Source organism: Fukomys damarensis, unplaced genomic scaffold (genome assembly GCF_012274545.1).
Source record: "Fukomys damarensis isolate Sample0158 unplaced genomic scaffold, DMR_v1.0_HiC HiC_scaffold_16, whole genome shotgun sequence".
Classification (NCBI taxonomy): Eukaryota; Metazoa; Chordata; class Mammalia; order Rodentia; family Bathyergidae; genus Fukomys; species Fukomys damarensis.
The window spans coordinates 21,222,370-21,241,708 of NW_022900928.1; the positions used below are offsets into that span (position 1 = coordinate 21,222,370).

Consider the following 19,339-nt stretch of genomic DNA (forward strand, 5'->3'; position numbering starts at 1 on the left):
TAATGTCATTGTATGCTACAAATCCCAATTAAATCTTTGTTACAGTAGGGAGTGATTTGAGTTATGCAGATAATTCTATTTTATTTTTTACAGTAATTTTTTATTTTTCAAACTACTTAGTAAAATAATATTTCCTGTTCAAATATATTAAAAAATTTAGTAAATCTATAGTAGATTACTTCATTTGTAACCCTAGTTTAAAATACCTATAAATGTACAGTATCAGAAATAATCTAAATTCTTCTTGTAAAAATAGATATTTGTGAAATACATAAAAGCTACTTACCTCTTTTTTATTAGTACATGTTTGTAGTATGTAATGTTTACATTCTTTGTGTGGAGTTGGTGCATATACTTAACATGTCTTAATTCCTTTCTTATCCCCTTTTCCTCCTCTCCCTCATGACCCCTCCATCTCTTGATCCTCTTCCCATTTGAGAAAAATTTATCTCCCTACTTCTTATTATTTTTCTTTTACTTTGCTCTTTATTCATAATTTGGGTTTCTCATATAAATCATACAATATTTAAACTCATGTATCTGATTTATTTCACTTAGCATATCTCTTCTACACAATGGCTGCCAGATGGCTTGCATGAACTTGTTGTCTACTCATTGCCCAGTGTATCAGATATCATACTATTATTTAACTAGATTACTAAAGCTACTAAAGAAATGGACAAAGTCCTGAGTTCGAACCCCAGCAATGCCCCCCAGAAATGGACAGTCAGACTTCCTGAGATTTATATTCTCACTTGCTATGAAATTTTGTACAAATTTTATAATGTCTTTTAGACTTCATTTATCTATAAATTAATATTAGTTTATGAAAATTACTATGATCTAGATAGATAGATAGATAGATAGAGAGAGAGAGAGAGAGAGAGAGAGAGATAGTGGTGTCTTGGTTCACAAACTTTATTCTCTCCATGATTCAATTCTGGTCACAAACCAAGTTGGATGAGAATCAAATCAATTTCGGTGGTTACGTTCAATGTTGACCTTGTGGGTAAATTTGTTTCGATTCTCATCCAGTTTGGTTTGTGACCTGCATTGCAGAGAAAATTTAGCTCATGAACTGAGATATCATTGTATTCTTTTTCCTGAAATATACTAAGCTCATTTTTATTAGCAGTCATTGAAATATAAAATTTAATATTTCAGATAGACTCATCACTGCATATAAATATATACTGGTAATTACGTATATTTATAATGGTATTCCATATGTGTTAATGAATGAAGGTATCACATTTATAAGCCTTTTCATGCAATGTTTGCATCACAGGTTTGTTTTGGCAGCAGATACATTGTCTCATGGATATGCTAATGGATGGGAACCACACTGAGGTGACAGAGTTCATTTTATTGGGCTTGACAGATGATCCTGTACTTCGTGTCATCCTCTTCATAATCATCTTGTGCATCTACATGGTGACCTTATCTGGTAATCTCAGCATAATCATTCTTATCAGACTCTCCTCTCAGCTCCACCATCCCATGTACCTTTTTCTCAGCAATCTGGCCTTTGCGGACATAGGCTTTTCATTTTCTGTCACACCCAATATGCTTGTGAACTTCCTGGTGGAGACAAACACCATCTCCTACATTGGATGTGGCATCCAGCTCGGCTCAGCTGTGTTCTTTGGGACAGCTGAGTGTTTCCTTCTGGCTGCCATGGCTTATGATCACTTTGTGGCCATCTGCAACCCATTGCTTTACTCGACCAAAATGTCCACACAAGTCTGTGCCTGGTTACATGTAGTGACTTACACAGGTGGTTTCATTAATGCTTCCTCCTTTACTTTTTCTTTCTTTTCTTTACTCTTTTGTGGGCAAAATCAAGTCAATCATTTTTTCTGTGATTTTACCCCTTTAGTTAAGCTCGCTTGCTCTGATGTCAGCGTCCCTGCCCTTGTTCCCTCATTTTCTGCTGGTTCAATCATGGTGTTCACAGTATTTATCATAGCTGTTTCCTACATCTACATCCTGATCACCATCCTGAAGATGCGCTCCACTGAGGGGCGCCACAAAGCCTTCTCCACCTGCACCTCCCACCTCACTGCCGTCACTCTCTATTTTGGAAGCATTTTCTTCATTTATGTGATGCCCAAGTCCAGCTACTCCACCGACCAGAACAAGGTGATATCTGTGTTCTACACAGTAGTGATCCCCATGCTGAACCCCCTCATCTACAGTCTCAGGAACAAGGAGATTAAGGGGGCTCTGAAGAGAGAGTTTTGTGGAAAAATATTTTCTTAGTGTCTTCTGTTATTTCATAAAACTTGATACAGTTATGAAATCACATAGCTATAACAATAAAAGTAAACTGTGTGTCTGTGGTTGATATATATCTCTGCATATGACTTTAACCAATGTAAATTTTTGGTTAATATAGGGTTCCTTTTTCAAATGATATCATTAATGAGAGGATTATAGTGAGTTACTTTTAATAAAACTCAATTTATAATTTAAAGCATAAATTGAATGAAACACTAGTTGCTAGAAATCCTTTTAAAATTGTTTTCATAGTTTTTCAAAGTTTGTTCTGTGCCATAAAATTATTATTCCTTGTAGTAGTTCTGATCTTAAGGATCCCTGAAGAGTCTTATGTGTTAAAGGTTTGGTCCATCACATGGTGCTATTTGAAGGTGATGGAACCTTTGGGATTTGGGGCCTCCTCTGAGGAATTTAGGTCACTGAGTGTATGCCTCAGAAGGGATAGTGGGACTCTATCCCTTTTCTCTTAGTCATAATGTGAGTGGATTTTTTTTTTTTTTTTTGCTTCATGGATATCTGGTTCCTCCCCAGATATCCCAGATATCAGCAATGAGGCTATCCAATCATGAACTGAAACCTCCAAAATAATCCTTTTGTCTTTATAATTTGATTATCTCAGCTACTTGATAGCATATGGAGAACTAATCAATGTGTCAATCCTTTAGGATATTTCCATTTTAAAAATCAGCTTATCCAGATTCTTTTTTTTTTTTAACTGAAAAGGATTTACTTATTCCCTTCTCAAAAATACAGTTGAAAATCTTGGGAGGAAATACATCGGAGGCCTATATACAGTTAGAGAAATTCTTATTATACACATGGATGGAAGATATATTTTATTACTTTTTATACATTCTAGAAGGCATTCAAAGGAAGCTAAATAGATTTTGTTGTTAAAACTGTTCTTTGTGTTTGAGGTACTTTATTTTTTTGTGACAAGGAAACCCATATTATTAATGTTGACTTTCTCATCATACATTCATCTAAAAAGAGTAAAAAAATTGTAAAAGAATATTGTAGAGAGGTTTATTGAGGTATTTTATAATGGCTCAATTCATGGCTGGGGATCTGTGCTAGAGAAAGGAAAATATTGGAGAAAATCCCGAGTTCAATCCCCAGTGCAAAAACCAAACAAAAAATCAAAACAAACAACAACAACAACAAAAAACTACTATTATGAAATGAGAAAAGGAAACCAGAGAATAAAATTGAGTAGAAATGATCATCTTGCAGACAGGTTGTCCATGATAGTCCATGAGCACTATCATTGTAGAAAATGCTTGTCTTTCTACCTGGCTTGTGGCTCCAGCCCTAATTACAGGATCTCTAGAAAGGCACAGGATGAGCTAGACCTTGTTAACCTGTGAATTCCTGTCAGGTCAAAACTAGTGAGCTTCTTTGCTGAAATGGGCAGAGTTCCTGATCTATTAAGGACCGAGTTAAACAAAAACAGTAATTGTACGGATGAGATTTCAGCTAGTAGTATGACTGTGATCCTGTGAAGAGTGAGCTTCTAGTAAGTTATGCTCAGACCCACATGCTGCTCAGGATGTTCCCATGGACCTAACTGTGACTACTCCCTGGCCAGACATATCAACCTTCACAGTGCTGATAGCTGTCACATTTATTTCTCCTTCCTCTTTTCTCTTCATGTTTTTGGAACACATTTCATCTTTGGCTGAAAGAACCAAGTTCAATAATCTTATCAGGTTTATTCAAGATCAAATTTGGTCTAGAGAAGTAAAAATATTTTGTAAACCCTTTACCCTAAAGGGACAGTGCTTGTCATGAGAGAGATTAAAACTTTCTGTGACATGATGTTTAGCCAAAATTACAATGTAAATCATGTTTTACCTTCAGTGTCATGGGTATCAGTTTTCACATAAAAGCTGCAAACTTCAAAAACAAAACATGTGATACAGTTTCAATATAAAATTTTGAACAAATGCACTGTTCAGAATTTCATACTGGACCATAGCAGATCATAAGAACTCTGGGTAGTGTTTTTTGAGAAATGCATACCTGCTCTGTGTGCCAAGTACAGGATTCTCAAAGAAATTATGGAATATCTTCAAGTTTTATAAAAGAAATAGCACTGAAGTCTTACAGTTGCTTAGTTTTTCTTTTGTGCAGAGTTATTGAATGCTTTTCCAAAACCATATACTTATTAATGAGATCATAGTTGAGTTCGTGACTGTACTGAAAATACTAGTTTAACAAAATAATATCTACAAGATTTTTGGCTACTGATGGAGCCTACAAAATTTGCCCATAACTACATTAACATTATTGCCACATGTTCACACTTTTGGTTCTGAAAAAGAAAATAGCTGAGGAAAAACTAAAATTTGCTTCTTAGTTAAATCATATGAAAAAGGTAATGATTTAATTTTTCAGAATAAATTTTTGCATCAATTTTTAAGTGCATAAGGTAAAAATATGAATCACAGCAGACAATGTTAAATCAATCAAAATTGCCATTTATTGATAAATAAATTAATACACTATGAGAATAGATCTCAGAAAACAACTGGTATGAAAAATTCATATAAGAACGTGTGGTAGAGATGTAGTTTTATAAGGAAATTTATAAGCAAATTCACATACTAAAATAATCATATAATCAAAAAATCATTCATTTTAAGCAGGTAAAGAAGGACAGTGATATAAAATACAACATGTAGAAAGAAAATAATTATAAAATTAAGGACAGAAATTAATCAAATAGAGCATCCATACCCAAGTGGAACAATATAGCCAATTATTTCTTTTCTTATTGCGATTTTCATGGTCTTATGTAAAAATAAACAGAAATATACACAAACTAAAAGGGTACTTGTCTCCAGATTTTGTAGATATGAATAGAAATATAAGATTAATTATAAGCAATTCTATTTAATTTTTTCCTTTTAAAATTTTACATTATGCAGAATAATGGGTTTTACCGTGGCATTTTTGTACTCACATATAGGATAGTTTGATCATATCTAATGCCCCTCCCTTTGAGATACTGGTTTTTGAACCCAGGACCTTTATCCTCAGCCATGTTTTTCTCTCATTTTTATTTTGAGACAAGGTTTCAGTAAATCTCTAAATTCCCGGACTGGACTTCAATTTGCAATCTTCCTGTCTCAGCCTTCCAGAGTACTAGAATTAAGGGTATGTGCCACTGTGCCCAACATCTACAACCTCTTCAATCCTCCTCTCCCACTTCCTCCTGATTCTCTTCCTCTTGTTTAGTAGTCTTCCCTTCTACTTTTATATCCACATTTCCCCCCCTCTCTTTGCATTCTAGAAATAGGAGAAAATATATGACACATCGTTTTGAGCCTGGTTTATTTCATCTATAATTCTCTCTAGTTACATGATTTTCCCACAAATAGTATGATTTTTTTGCTCTTTATGCTGAATAATTGTTTTTGCATACCACATTTTCTCTAACCATTCATTTATCGATGGGCACCATGGCTGATTCCATGTCATAGCTATTGGAAATTGTGCGGCAATAGATGTGAGAAGGCAGGTATTTCTGTAGCATATCCCTTTGGGTATACATTAGAAAGCGATATAATGGATTGTATAGTAGTTCTATTTTTTAGTGTTTTAAAAATATCAATAGCAGTATTTTCTTATTTTATTTATTTAATAAGTACGTATTTGCAGTACATAATGTTTACACTTCTTGTGAAGAGTTGATACATGAACATAACACATCTTAATTTCTTTCTTCTATTCCATTGGTTGATCTTTGATGTTTCTGTTTTCACGCAGGTTCTGTGCTGTTTTTGTTACTCTGGCTCTGTAGCATAGTTTGAAATTAGGTATTGTGATATAACCACCATTGTTCTTTTTGCTCAGGATTGCTTTTATATTTTTGGTCTTTCGTATTTTCATATTAATTTTAGGATTGATTTTCTATGTATGTGAAAACACATCATTGGTATTTTGATGGAGATTGTGTTGAATTGGTAGATTGCTTTTGACAATGTGGCCATTTAAAAATATTAATTTTGCTGATTCATGTACATGGTAGCCTTTCTAGCTTCTGGTGTCTTTCAATTTCTTCCTTCACTGTTCTGTAATTTTCACTGTAGATATCTTTCACCTTCTTTGCTAGGTTTATCTGTAGATATTTTAAAACTATTGTATATGGGATAGCTTTTCTGATTTCTTTCCCCAAAGGCCCATTATTGGTAGGCAGAAAAACAATTGATAGTTTGTGTTGACTTTGTATTGTGCTACTTGAATAAATTTGCTTATCAAATCTAAAAGCTTTTGGAGGAGTATTCGGGGTCTTCTAAGTATAGGATCATATCATCTGAAAATAAGTATAATTTGACTTCTTCCTTTCCTGTTGGCATTCCTTTTTTTTTTCTCTTGCCCAATTTATCTAACTGAAGTTTCAAGTATTACAGGAGTGATGAGAGTGGGCACCTTTGTCTTGTTCCTGATTTTAGAAGAAATGCTTTTAGTTTTTTCCTTTTTAGGGTGAGTTGACTATGAGTTTGACATACATAACCTTTATTATGTTATAGTAAGACCTTTCCATACTTACAGTCTTCGGGGCTTTACCATGATGGGATGTTGAATTTTGTCAACATTTATTAAGATGACCTTGTGAGTTTTATCCTTGATTATATTTATGTGGTGTATTATGTTTACTGATTTGCATATCATTGCATAATTGGGATAAAACCAAATTAGGCATAGTGTATGATTTTTTCATTGTGTTATTGAATTGGATTTGAAAGTATTTTAAAATTTTTTGTGTCTATATTCATTGATATTGGTCTGTCAATAATTTTTAAAAGATATTGATCTGTAGCTTTCTCTGAGAAATCTTATGATAAACGTACAGTAATCAAAGGTGTGTGTGTGTGTGTGTGTGTGTGTGGCTCTTATGGTTTGTGGTTATGAATTGCACTATACCTAAAAATTTTTGCCTATCTCCCACTGAAAATATTTTGTCTTACATTTACCTCTACAAATTTGTTCTCTATAAATTTGCATTTATTTCTGTTATAAATTTGAGTTAATTTTTTAAATGGTATAAGGGTCAATTTTAATTTATCCCCCCTGTGGATAAGAAAGTGTTCCAGTGACAACTGTTGGTTCTGCAGTGGTGTCTGTTCATGAACCTGTTGTCAGGAGCTCCAGAGAGGGTGCAGTCTCTCTGGTTTCTGGATGAAGGGCTATCTTTCTCTATTATCTTAGTCTATGGGGCTGGAGCTTGGATACAGGTTCACTTCAAGGTCTGCAATAGAGGACTTGTTATCATGTTGATTGGTAGGTGTGGCTTCCCCTGAGTCTGTGGATGGGATTTCCTACTGGAAGCTGGGTAAGTCCTTGGGTAGAAAGTGCTGTTATAGTGCATCTTTGAGAGATGCTGGAATTAAGGCACAGGCCTGCTTCGTAGTCTACAGTTGAGATTAAGGTCTTTAAGTCTATCTCTAGGCCCACAGAAGTACATATCGCTAAACAGGTGTTTGGGCTTGATTTTAGAATGGCTGAGAGAGGCTGTAGGACTGTTTCCAGGCTTAGTTCAGTGGGTAAGCCTGCAAGAGAAGATAAATATTTTGATGGCTTTTGGTTGAAGGACATATTCCCTTGTGGGGTCAGACAATTCCAGAATTGGCGTGGTGTAGGAGGTAACAGTGTTTAACTCTAAAAAAATTTGAGGGTGGTCAGGTATGGTTTATATAGCAGAATAAATCATTTTGAGATGCTCCACTCACTCGAACTGGTGAAAAGAGCTACAAAATGATGGATTCTAATGTTGATCTTAGCATGTAATGAAAGGTGGGATATTTAGGTGAATTAGTAAACATTTTATGTACTTGGCTTATTGTCTGCTGCCTCAACAGGATATAGATATTTAGAGGCCTCATAAGAGCTTCCTAAATTGCTCTATTGAAGGAGGGAAGAAATGATTCCAAGATATTTAAATAAGGAATAATCATATGTATATAGAATTCCAGAATGATCTTAATTATTCTGCAATAAAATGGTCACTAAGTCAAAGTATAATTTCCTTCTTTACTGGTCATCCTTAAGTTTTAATGTTACTTTTCAATTTTGTTCAAAGGTTATTTTAATCAGAAAGTACACTGACATCATACCTCAATTAAGAGATAAGTTATTAGGTTTTCATGACAAACATGCTTCTAGAAAATCAAGAACTCTGTCCTTCACTTTCATTAAACTAGAGAAAAAGAACACCAAAGGACATCATGGCATGTAGATGTCCCTTTGGGGAAAACCAGCCAGATGTTAATGATTCGCCATAATGAGACTTATGGTTCTATAAGTCACCTCTATACAACAAACCAAAGGACTTTTCTCTCAAAGGAAAGAGCAACAGTTATAGCTCTAGAGGATTTGTCAGGTTTATTAGGAACTTTTTTCTCCTCAATGATGAATATGAAGACCCACCCTCATCATCAATCACAGCATGTATGTAGTTATGTTCCTTGATCATGGGTACATTCAAGGGTTATTGTCCTTAACTGCCTATGAAAGTAGATGGAGACTATCTACTTTATAAAGCCCTCTTTGGAATTCAGCATCACATCAATAATTCTGCTTCTAAAAAGTAAGTGCAAGATTCATGGATTTTTAAAATAAAAAATTTCATTTGTCCAACAAGAAATTGAAAATGAAAGAACTATCTGCACCACTTTTAGATCTTTCTCTTTGAATAATCTGTTTCCTCAGCAAGAGAGGTACTTTTCAGTTGTCATTCTGGGCGCATTTATGTCAGCCCAGGAGACCTCGGCTATATGAGATGGTTTGTGGCAGCCAAAAACATTGCTCAAGTCTGAGAATCTGAGGATAATCAATGAGAAGAAACAACCTGACTTTTAGGTTTGATAAGGCTTATAGTTCTATGCACTCTATTCATCATAAAATTGACCAATGCTTTGGGGGAAAGGAGTTTTGAGAGGCCAGTATCTCCTACCTTTGTGGCGTGCCAATGGAGACCTCTAGTCCCTAGCTGTCCACTAGAAAGAAAAGGGAAGCAAAGATCAGTCAGTATGTTATGATCATGCAATTACATAATCCAGAGCAAAGAAGCAATCAAATACTGTACTTTCTGTCTTATTTTGGACTTGTGATAAAAACCTTGGGATGTGTTCAAAGAAAAATATGCTTTTCATCAAAAAGTTGAATAATTGAAAATCTACCAATACTTCCTTCTAATTTAGTTTAATTTTAAAGGTTACTTAACCCTGATGCACAGTCAAATAAATTCTCTTAATTACAGATTAAGGCTGTTCTTCAGGATAATTATTTTTGTTTTACAAGCATAAATACTGAGAGTCCACGAGATTAAGGGTCATGTGCATATTAGAAGAGCTGGGTAGTGTGAGGTCCAGGATCTGAGATGTATGACTTGGCCTTGATTCTATAGTAAGCACAAATGGACTCATTAAGCAAAGAACATGAACACTGTTCAGTGTTGGGCTCCCTCTTTGGCCACATTGTATTCAGAGTCAGAAACACATGCTACAGGTGAAGTGGCCAAGTGAACTACAGATGCTTAATTTTAGAAATGGGAAGGCAGTGGAGATCGGAGAGCTGTATTAAAATATTTCAACATTATCATATAGAAAAATGGATGATTTGTTCCATTAAATTCACGGTGAGCCAAGTGATTAGATTAAAATAGATTGTTGACAGTACAGCTAACATTAAAAGCAGTAAGCTGTAGGATAATTTAAACACTTTTAATGAAGTTCAGCCTAAGAAGAAACAGGATACATTCTTTAATGGGCTGTAGGTTTTCAACTATTGGTTCATTATACTTAACAATTCACTCAAGAAATGAGTTCAAACATGAAAGAAAAGAAATGGTTACTTAAGGATATTTTTTAAATGTTTGAGCAATCAAGATATTTTAAAGATATTTAATACTAATATTTACTATTTCTGGTAAGTGTTTCAAGCCTAAAAAGCTGAAATAGTGTTGGATTATAATTGTGCTTCTGTAACCATTATAATTAATACTTTTTTTCTACTAATCTTTGAGTAGAAAATTATGGTATTGTTTTACAAGACTCTTGGAAAGTACAAAGGTGCAAAGAAGCATACTTAATAGGGAGATATACTTAGAAAAGTAATTGAAGATGGATTATGAGGTTCTATGAGTATTTAACATATTCTTCATATAGTTATTTAATTATAAATATTACACAGGAATATAGAAATATTTCATCTATGATATTAAATAAAATAAAATGTAAATTATAAAATGGGACAGACTATAAATATGATTATATAAATACAGTCATACATCAAATTATGTACAATTAAAATTAATCAAATTGGATTATGAGACAGTGTTAAAGAACTAATAGTACAGACTTTTGTTGCTAAACAATATGTAAGATAATGAAAGAAAACACATGAGCAGAAATTTGTAAATCTGTAGTCTTTATCTATAAGGATTGTTTTTTAGCTGAAGTTAATAACAGAGATATGCATAAGTGAAAATTTCAAACATCAAAATAATCCCTAATTAAAATAATTCTATTTTATAATATTTGACAGAAATGCTTTAACATTTTTTGCATCCTTTCTCTTTTTTAATATTGATAACTATAACTTTCTTTTCTAATTTTCCTTGAATTTATACTATGGCCTCTGTAATATTTTTATGTTTTTCCTAATTAATGATTGCTATTATTGATCACAATTATGCTTTCTTAGGAATTCTTCAAAACACAGAAACTGTGCCTTTGCTCCCACAAAGTGCTCAGGCAAAGAAGGCACTAAACTCTAAAATCAATATACAGCCAAGAACTCAACAAATAATAGGGAACAATTTAGATTAATATTTTCATTTTTGCAAATAACACAAATTAACTTAGCTTGGAGTGCAGAACATATTTATTTTGCATTATTACCTTAAGCAAAATAATTAGAAAGAGGATTACTATTTAAATTTGTCATATTTTATCATGTTATGCTTCTGTCTTTTTTTGGTATTGGGAATCGAACTCAGGACCTTGCACTTGACAGGTAAGCACTGCGCCACTGAGCTACATCCCCAGCACATCATGTTACACTTCTGACTCTTGATCTAATTAATAGGTTACTAGTTCTCATAGTGAATACTTGTAAACAACTGATGGTCTAAAAAGGAATGGTGATGAATCAAATTAAGGTCTACTCAATGCATTCAATGCAGATCTCAAAAATTATGATTGTGAGAAATTGTAATGTAATTCTTATATTGAAATGTAAAATATGAAGAACAATATTAAAATGTATCTACAGTGTCACAAAAATCATATTAAAACATAGGCAGAGGGGAAATGTTCTTGGAAAAATGATGTACTAAATTTTTTTTTCTTTTTTTGAGTTTATTGGTACATTTTAGGTATACAGTACAGTTACTTTCATTATTGGGATCTTGTACCTTTACACAACAGGTCTTGGTTCTCATTTTTTCCCCTTGTTCCTGCCCTCCCTTCACCCCCTCCACTCCTCTTCATTTAAAAACACTTTATTTCCATTTTTCATTTTCTCATATTTTTTCTTTTCCCTTATTCCCTTTCCCCTACCCTTCCCACTTTCTCTACTAAATTTCTAATGGTTGACATGCATGATAATAGGTATATTTTAGAGGAATACTTCTTTTGATTTTCAAATTTTTTCCCCAAACAATTAGTTTTTGTTTAGAAACAAAATAAGCCATCACTAGAGTACTATTATAGCACTTTCCATAAACTAAAAATATCTTCATTTTTATTCTCTATAAAGCTTGTTTTTTTGGACAGGGAACATAAATTATGTTCATCTCTGGCTCCCCAGACCTTATGTGCTACACTAATAAACCTTATACCCATCAAGTTTCTTTTTCCAGCACATAATTTAAGACAAAGATAAAATAGCTATTGATAATATATATATATACATATTCATTAAGAAGAATGAAAGGTAAACAAACAACCATAACCCAATGTAAACCATGGCAGTTGAAATGTCTGCAAAAGACAATGTCAACAAAACAAAGACAGGTTATCTTATTTGCTCTTAGGAATCATAGAAGGCTTTGAGAGAAATTAATCTTAAAGTATGAGAAGTCACTCAAGATAATGATGATGGAGGGTAGAGGCCAGGCCTTCCAAGCAAGACAAAAATGGAGCAAAGGAGAGAAATAGAGTTCATGAAAGGGACTTAATAGCTCAGGAGTCAGTGTGATTGGCAAATTGTGATTGGTGAATGGAAACATCCTGCAACATAAGGTGGGACACATCAGAAAGTATACTCATTGCTACGCTAATGAGGTTATGGTCCATCATAAAAACCCAAGAAAGTATTGAAGGAGTAATTTTGATATTTACTCTTTACTAGAAAGAGATCACCATGGCATATCACTGAGAATTATAAAAGAAAAGTAACAAAGGAAAAAAGGATAAGAAGTAAATAAAGAGGAAAAATGACCAGAGCCTTAACTAAAGCAGGGACACTGGGAATGAAAAAGATGAGATGAAGTGATAAAAGTGGGAAATAAGTGATAAACAAAAATCAATGGGGTTTTATTAGATGTGGTTCAATGAGAGGAACAGGGCTAGGAAGACTCCAAGACACAGACATGAGAGACTACATGGATGGTGGTGTCATTCCCCAGATGTAAAATAGAGGAGTGGGTTGAAGATACAGACTAGTTTGGTATGCAGAATACTTGGTTTGAGGCATTTGTGGGATTTCAAATAGATCACTGAAAATGGTGAGAATTTCAGTAGATCATGGAAACTATAAATCTGAACTTTAGGAAAGAGGTTTGCTTAGGAGTTAAGTCTGAGAATATATAAATTGCATGAAGAGAAGAATGTGACCAAGATTACAGAGAGTGAGACTCAAACATTCTCTTTAATGCAAAGAGAAAGGAACAACTCAATCCTGTAGAACACTGGTATTTACAGGTTAAGCAGGGGAAACAGTTATTATGAATGAGTTTAAGGACTAGCCAAAGAAATCCAGGGATGTGTGGAATGAAGATATTAAATAAATGAATATTCTCATTTGCCTCAACAGGAACAATTCACAGAAGAGATGGAGGTTGGAAACTATACCACTGTGACAGAATTCATCATTTTGGGGTTAACGCGGGATCCTACACTTTGTGTTATCTTCTTTGTAATATTTCTGGGAATATATATCATCACTTTAGTAGGCAATATCAGCATAATCACCTTAATAAGAAGCTGTTCTCAACTCCATACCCCCATGTATCTGTTCCTCAGCCATCTGGCTTTTGTGGACATTGGGTATTCCACATCAGTCACACCTGTAATGCTCATAGGATTCCTTGGCTATAGAACAGCCCTCCCTGTAGCTGGCTGTGAAGCCCAACTGTGTTCTGTGGTGATGTTTGGGACAGCTGAATGCTTCCTGTTGGCTGCCATGGCCTATGATCGCTATGTGGCCATCTGCTCACCCCTGCTCTACTCCACCCACATGTCCCCTGCAATTTGTGCCCTCTTAGTTGGGGCTTCCTATCTGGGTGGCTGTGTGAATGCTTGGACATTTACTAGTTGTTTATTGAGTCTGTCTTTCTGTGGGCCAAATAAGATAGACCACTTTTTCTGTGACTTCTCTCCTTTGTTGAAACTTTCCTGCTCTGACATCTCTATTATTGAAATTATCCCTTCCATTTCTTCTGGCTCCATCATTGTGGTCACAGTGTTTGCCATTGTGCTCTCTTACATGTACATCCTCACCACCATCCTGAAGATGCGCTCCACTGAAGGGCGTCGCAAAGCCTTCTCCACCTGCACCTCCCACTTCACTGCAGTCACTCTGTACTATGGAACAATTACCTTCATTTATGTGCTGCCAAAGTCCAGCTATTCAACTAACCAGAACAGAGTGGTGTCTCTGTTCTACACAGTGGTGATCCCCATGTTGAACCCCCTCATCTACAGTCTGAGGAACAGAGATGTAAAGGAGGCTCTGTGGAAAACAGTCATCAAAATGTATTCTTAGGAGCTATTATTTAAATATAAGATAACCTAGAAAGTTTTCATTTACCCATATTAGCCTTAGAACTGACCACATGCTGTTAACTTGATTTCTTAAGTTAAAATAATTTTATTTGTTCTATTCTCACCTTTATAACCTGTATATCAATTAGAAGATATCTTGAAATAAGAAAAATGATACTAATGATGATCATTATTATGAAACTCCTGTAGGTGCCAGCAATGTTTTCTTTAGTTAACAAACAGTAATTTGTACTTTCTATGTGTCAGGGCCCATTCTACATGCGTTACATACATGAGTTCATTTACCTATCCCTCACAACAACCTGATAATGTAGTACTATTATTTTTATTTTAGAAATACATTATCTGAAAACAATAGGTAGGTTAACTGTATTAATCAGATAAATACATGTGAGAGCAACACTTGAATCCAGAATTTTAGAGTCCAAAATATCTATGCTTCTACATTCAATTTTCACAATAAATTTGAGGTGCTGGAATTGTAAATTTCCTCCAATTTACAGATGAGAAACTGAATCTTACTTAGATCAAATAGTCTGTCCTGATAGGTATGAACTCAAGTCCTCTGCTTCTCTGCTCCATGCACTTAACCTATCCTACTCCACTGCAGTCAGTTTAATGATGACAGCTATTGTTAATGGTGTAGAGGATTTATTTAGGCTTATTAAGCCTTAGTACCTTGCATTAATGTTTTGGATAAACTTTATGCAAAGATGGCTTAGGTTGTACAGAGGACAACTGGGTTGATTCAAAGGAAGTCAGGTCACATGATTTTGTGGGAATTCTAAGTGTACTTAAATCAACAGAATAGCTTAATCTAACCATAATTTATAGAGATTTATAGAGGAATTTTAAAATCTAAGCATTGCAAATAATAACTTCTACCAATCATAGTTCCATAAGTCAGTTATTTATAAAGAAATTAAAAGCTGTAAAATAACTAGAAATTTTGTCAGATTGCAGTACATATTTTTCTTGTGGAAATTACCTACTTTGATTTACATCATCATCGTGAGACTAAAAAGAGTGAGAAGATATCTTCTGGAATATAGGGACGCCAAAGCAAATACAGAGACAACTATTTATAGAATCTGAAAGCAAAATGTAGAATCCAATCACTCCTTCCTCAGTGTAGTATTAGAGATAAGAGACATAAGGGTTGGGAGATATTAAAAAAATTCTAACAAAATGGAAACTGTAATACACCATTAAGTGAAATTGTAGAGTATAATATTTTTTGGTGGTAAATACAGAACAAAGGCTAAAAAGTAACAAGGATAAAGTAAACTCATAAAATGATGAGGTAAGGGTATGCTGTACACTATCTGGTTTAAAATTCTCCTATTTGTAATACTTTATAATAAAGAAGCATTAAAAATAAAGAAAATCAAATAGTACAGAGTGTGCCAAAAAGATATACAGTGGACCCTCCAAATTTGTGGTGATTATGTTCCTAAAGCACCCATGAATTGTGAAAAGCAATTTCAGATATGGTCAGAAAATGCCTATAAATGTCTATTTTTTATAGTTTTAACCCCAAATATGCTATGTTTCCTGCAGTTATGCAATTTCATTTAATAAATTATTGTATTAATAAAGCCTTTGAAGATGCAGGGCGTTATGGAGGCATTTTAGGGATCTTAGGACTTTAGAAAGAACAAAACACTTGAAATAATTACACCTGGTACAGCAAACTGTTTGTGGTGCAAGAGTGCTTGTGCATCTGCCAGAGATGGGTTAGAGTGCAGCCGCCAATCAGCAGCAAGGAGAACTGAATAATGCTCTCGGATTGGCTACTTGCCCGCCAACCTCCCACCAAAAACACAGCTGTGGAGGATATTTGGTTTCCATGAAATTGTGAGGGCTTCCTGAACAATTATTAGGTTCTAAGGAAAAATTCATGAACAACGGAGGCTGTGAAATTCTGAACTGTGACTCTGCAGGGCAATACTGTACACATTTCAGAAAAAGAAAACTAGCACGATTTTTTTTTCAACATATGGTGTTACTTTAGTGTGGGGAATGCTAGAGTCGCAGAAGACCCATTACACTGCTAGCTCTTAGAGAAGAAATTGAAAATGCATGTGCAGCAATCTCAATGATCAAAGTTGCGCAAGCATCAGTTCTCCATGCTAATGAATGCCTAGGAGCTAATGGCCACCATTCGGAGTACCTCTTGTGATTGTAGAGGCCGAAGGTACTTGTATTAATCTCATGATATCTCAATAAATTTAATGTTAACATATTTATACACATTTTTATTTTCTTGATGTGCATATAGATTTTTCTGGTGGACTCTGTATATGGAAAGTACTTCACACATACTGGCAATTCAAAACAATATAACTGTCGTGGCAGACAGAATATAGATATCTAAATTTCCCTTTGAGTATTGAAAAGATATATTTCACTTTCCATTTATGGACAGCGGAGATACAGCTACAGAAATCCTTGTGATCTTAGCAAGGCTTTCCTCTCTTTCAGTTAAGCATCTTGCAACTTCAAAGACTGAAGAATCCAAGATAATATTTTCCTGGTCTTGTTGGAGACAGTTCAGTTCAACATGATGGATTACTGAGCATCTATTAAGTGTCAGACATTGTACTGATACAAAAACCATTAAACCATTAAACCATTCTTGACCTCAGACACTATATTATGTATTACCCATGTGTTTACTTCTCTGGAAGTAATGTGGCACTTAAAAATATAAGAAGTACGAGGAACATTAGAACCAAATGAGGGGGACTTTCTCCAACCAGAATTATAAAATAACACTTTCTAGAGGATAAAGCCTTTAAAATTTAACTAGATAAAGTAAGGTAAGGGCAATGGAAAGATGTTCCAGATATAAAAAGTACCATTAGAAACTGCACATGAGAATGAAAGAGTAGCATATTTGGAGAATTACATTTATGTATCATTAAGAATGAGGTAGGGATAAGTAGTGACATTTATTTCACTGAAGACAATTTATAAAAAGCCAAAAGCCAAGAATTTCATGTGAAGTTATATATTATCCAGAGAGCAACTAGGCTTTATGTAAAGAAATAAAATAATTAGATGTGTTTTGATCACCTTTCAACAAAAGAAAGCATAGTGACTAGTTTTGAGGCAGTTTAATATTGCAGCAGACAGAGTATAGTAATTTGAACCAGTTTGATATAAGAATAGAAAATAAATGGAGAACAGATTTGAGGGGCATTGGGAGAGAGAGTTGTCAGAAATTTCTCATTGCTGGGCAGGGAATAGATTACAGGGAAGGAATACTTCTAGATGACTCCGATGGTCCAGCTTTAATGGATGGGTTTTATTACTGACACAAGTTTCCTATTTAAGTACTGAGATAGAATAGGAAAGAAAGAGACTAGATTACATATTTGTGAGTATCATAGAAGCAGACACAGTGAAATTCAAGTCCAGCAAAAATAGAAAAGTTCCTTAAATTCACAGTCTAGTTTTCACCAATTTCTTCTTATTTCAAACCTGTACTTTCTGGCCCTGTGTTATTGTCTGCATTGCTTCTTCACCATAACAACTCACAAGTGGGGAACATTTTATCTTGCTCTTCTGAGGTTCTATGCCTGATCTTTTTCTTTTGATAAACATCTTTAACTCTCCGGTAAAAAATTTAAGGTGCACCTTGACTCCATGGGATCTTTGAACTTTAGTTATAAGAACCTTGCATTCTTTGACATAATAATTAGCCTCCCTATGGATACCATATCTAGTTATAACAGTTAATTTTTTTTTGTACCAGGGATTGAACTCGGGCCCTTGTGCATATGAGGCAGGTGGCGGAACTACTGAGCTAAACCCCTGGCCCTTGACAGTTAATCGTGAGAAGTCAACTTCATTGGATTAATAAATATCTAGCAGATAAGTAGAGTACATTTCTGGGTGTGTTTGGTGGATCATGGTTTTGTGACCTTGGGTGCTATGTATGGTTCTTCACCTGTTCCTCCCTGGAACTGCTTCTCTTCTTTGCTTCCCATCTGCCATGAACTAAAAAGCTTTGCTCTGCCATGCATTTCCATCATGAAATTACTGCCTTGGCTCCTCCAACCATGTACAGAACCTCCTGAAATCATGAGCTAAATTAAACCTTACCTCTTTTAACTTAGAGTGTTGGGTTTTGTGTTTAAGCAATGAGAAAGCTCACCAATACATGGCGAGGTCAGAGTGTTCAAGAATCTCCCTTATTTTTCCTTACCTATCATCTGAACTTTAGTAACCAAGAATTAATTCAAGTCAACAACCAGTGAGAAACACTAATTTTTAAATATGTTAAGATTTATCTCTTTCTCTCTCAGCATGTTTGTGAATAATTTGGGGAGAAAGTGGGAATTTATTGCTTTTGTGATTGCAAATTCTATGAGGAATATTAGATTAAAGACAAATTTGTTTTACAGATATATATGAGATAATCATTTATCCACTCATTTCAAAAATATTTCTTGAGCATTAATTAAATTCTAGGAACTTTGAACATTTAACTTATCTATATGAATAAAATGGAATTCTCACACAATTTAGATTTCATTGGTGGAAATGCTAAAGATTAAGTAGACATTATAAATACCTAGCATAATAAGTGGTGTGGAAGAAACAAGCCATAGGGGTGTTTTTACTTTGCACCATTTCTGCCTCTTTCTGTTCAAAGTGATACAGTTTCTTCACAAGCATTGTGACAGTCATCAGAGAAATGTAAATAAAATCTGTGAGATATTACTGTATTTATTTATTTTTTGGTACTGGAGATCAAACTCGGGCCCTTGTACTTGTGAGGCAGGTGCCAGAACCTCTGAGCTAAATCCCTGGCCTGAGATACTACTTTATACTGGCTAGGCTGATAAAAATTAGAGTCAGACAGTAAATGTTTGGATAAAGAGTGAGTGGAACCTTTATGCTGGTAGAGGTAAGATAAAATGGTACAATTATTTTGGGAAATGGTCTTGTAGTTTTTAGCTACAACCCAGAAATTTCATTCCTAGATAGATGGATAAGAGAAATGAAAATATATGTCCACACAAAAATTTGTACAT

The 19,339-nt window shown here is 34.5% G+C and overlaps 2 protein-coding genes across 3 annotated transcripts; both read left to right on the forward strand.

Moving 5' to 3' along the window:
• The first annotated feature begins 1,317 nt into the window (after window positions 1-1,317).
• Window positions 1,318-2,262, forward strand: LOC104856127 (olfactory receptor 502). Its single transcript, XM_010615359.1, has one exon. It carries the CDS (start codon window positions 1,318-1,320, stop codon window positions 2,260-2,262), a length of 945 nt encoding a protein of 314 aa, XP_010613661.1.
• An 11,079-nt stretch (window positions 2,263-13,341) lies between these two features.
• LOC104856128 (olfactory receptor 491) lies at window positions 13,342-16,308 on the forward strand. 2 transcript variants are annotated; one of them, XM_033763903.1, is made up of 2 exons: window positions 13,342-14,243; window positions 16,260-16,308. In XM_033763903.1, exons 1-2 carry the CDS (start codon window positions 13,342-13,344, stop codon window positions 16,306-16,308), a joined length of 951 nt encoding a protein of 316 aa, XP_033619794.1. The 2 variants fall into 2 exon arrangements, with proteins under 2 accessions (XP_033619794.1, XP_010613662.1); XM_010615360.1 differs by lacking the exon at window positions 16,260-16,308 and having other exon boundaries at window positions 13,342-14,274.
• Window positions 16,309-19,339: the final 3,031 nt, after the last annotated feature.

Bases quoted from the DNA above. Each gene is read 5' to 3' on its own strand.
- LOC104856128 (XM_033763903.1), top strand. From the start codon at position 13,342: ATGGAGGTTGGAAACTATACCACTGTGACAGAATTCATCATTTTGGGG. The intron at 14,244-16,259 runs GTGGAAAACAGT...TACACATTTCAG, and splicing joins AGAGATGTAAAGGAGGCTCT to AAAAAGAAAACTAGCACGAT.
- LOC104856127 (XM_010615359.1), top strand. From the start codon at position 1,318: ATGGATATGCTAATGGATGGGAACCACACTGAGGTGACAGAGTTCATT.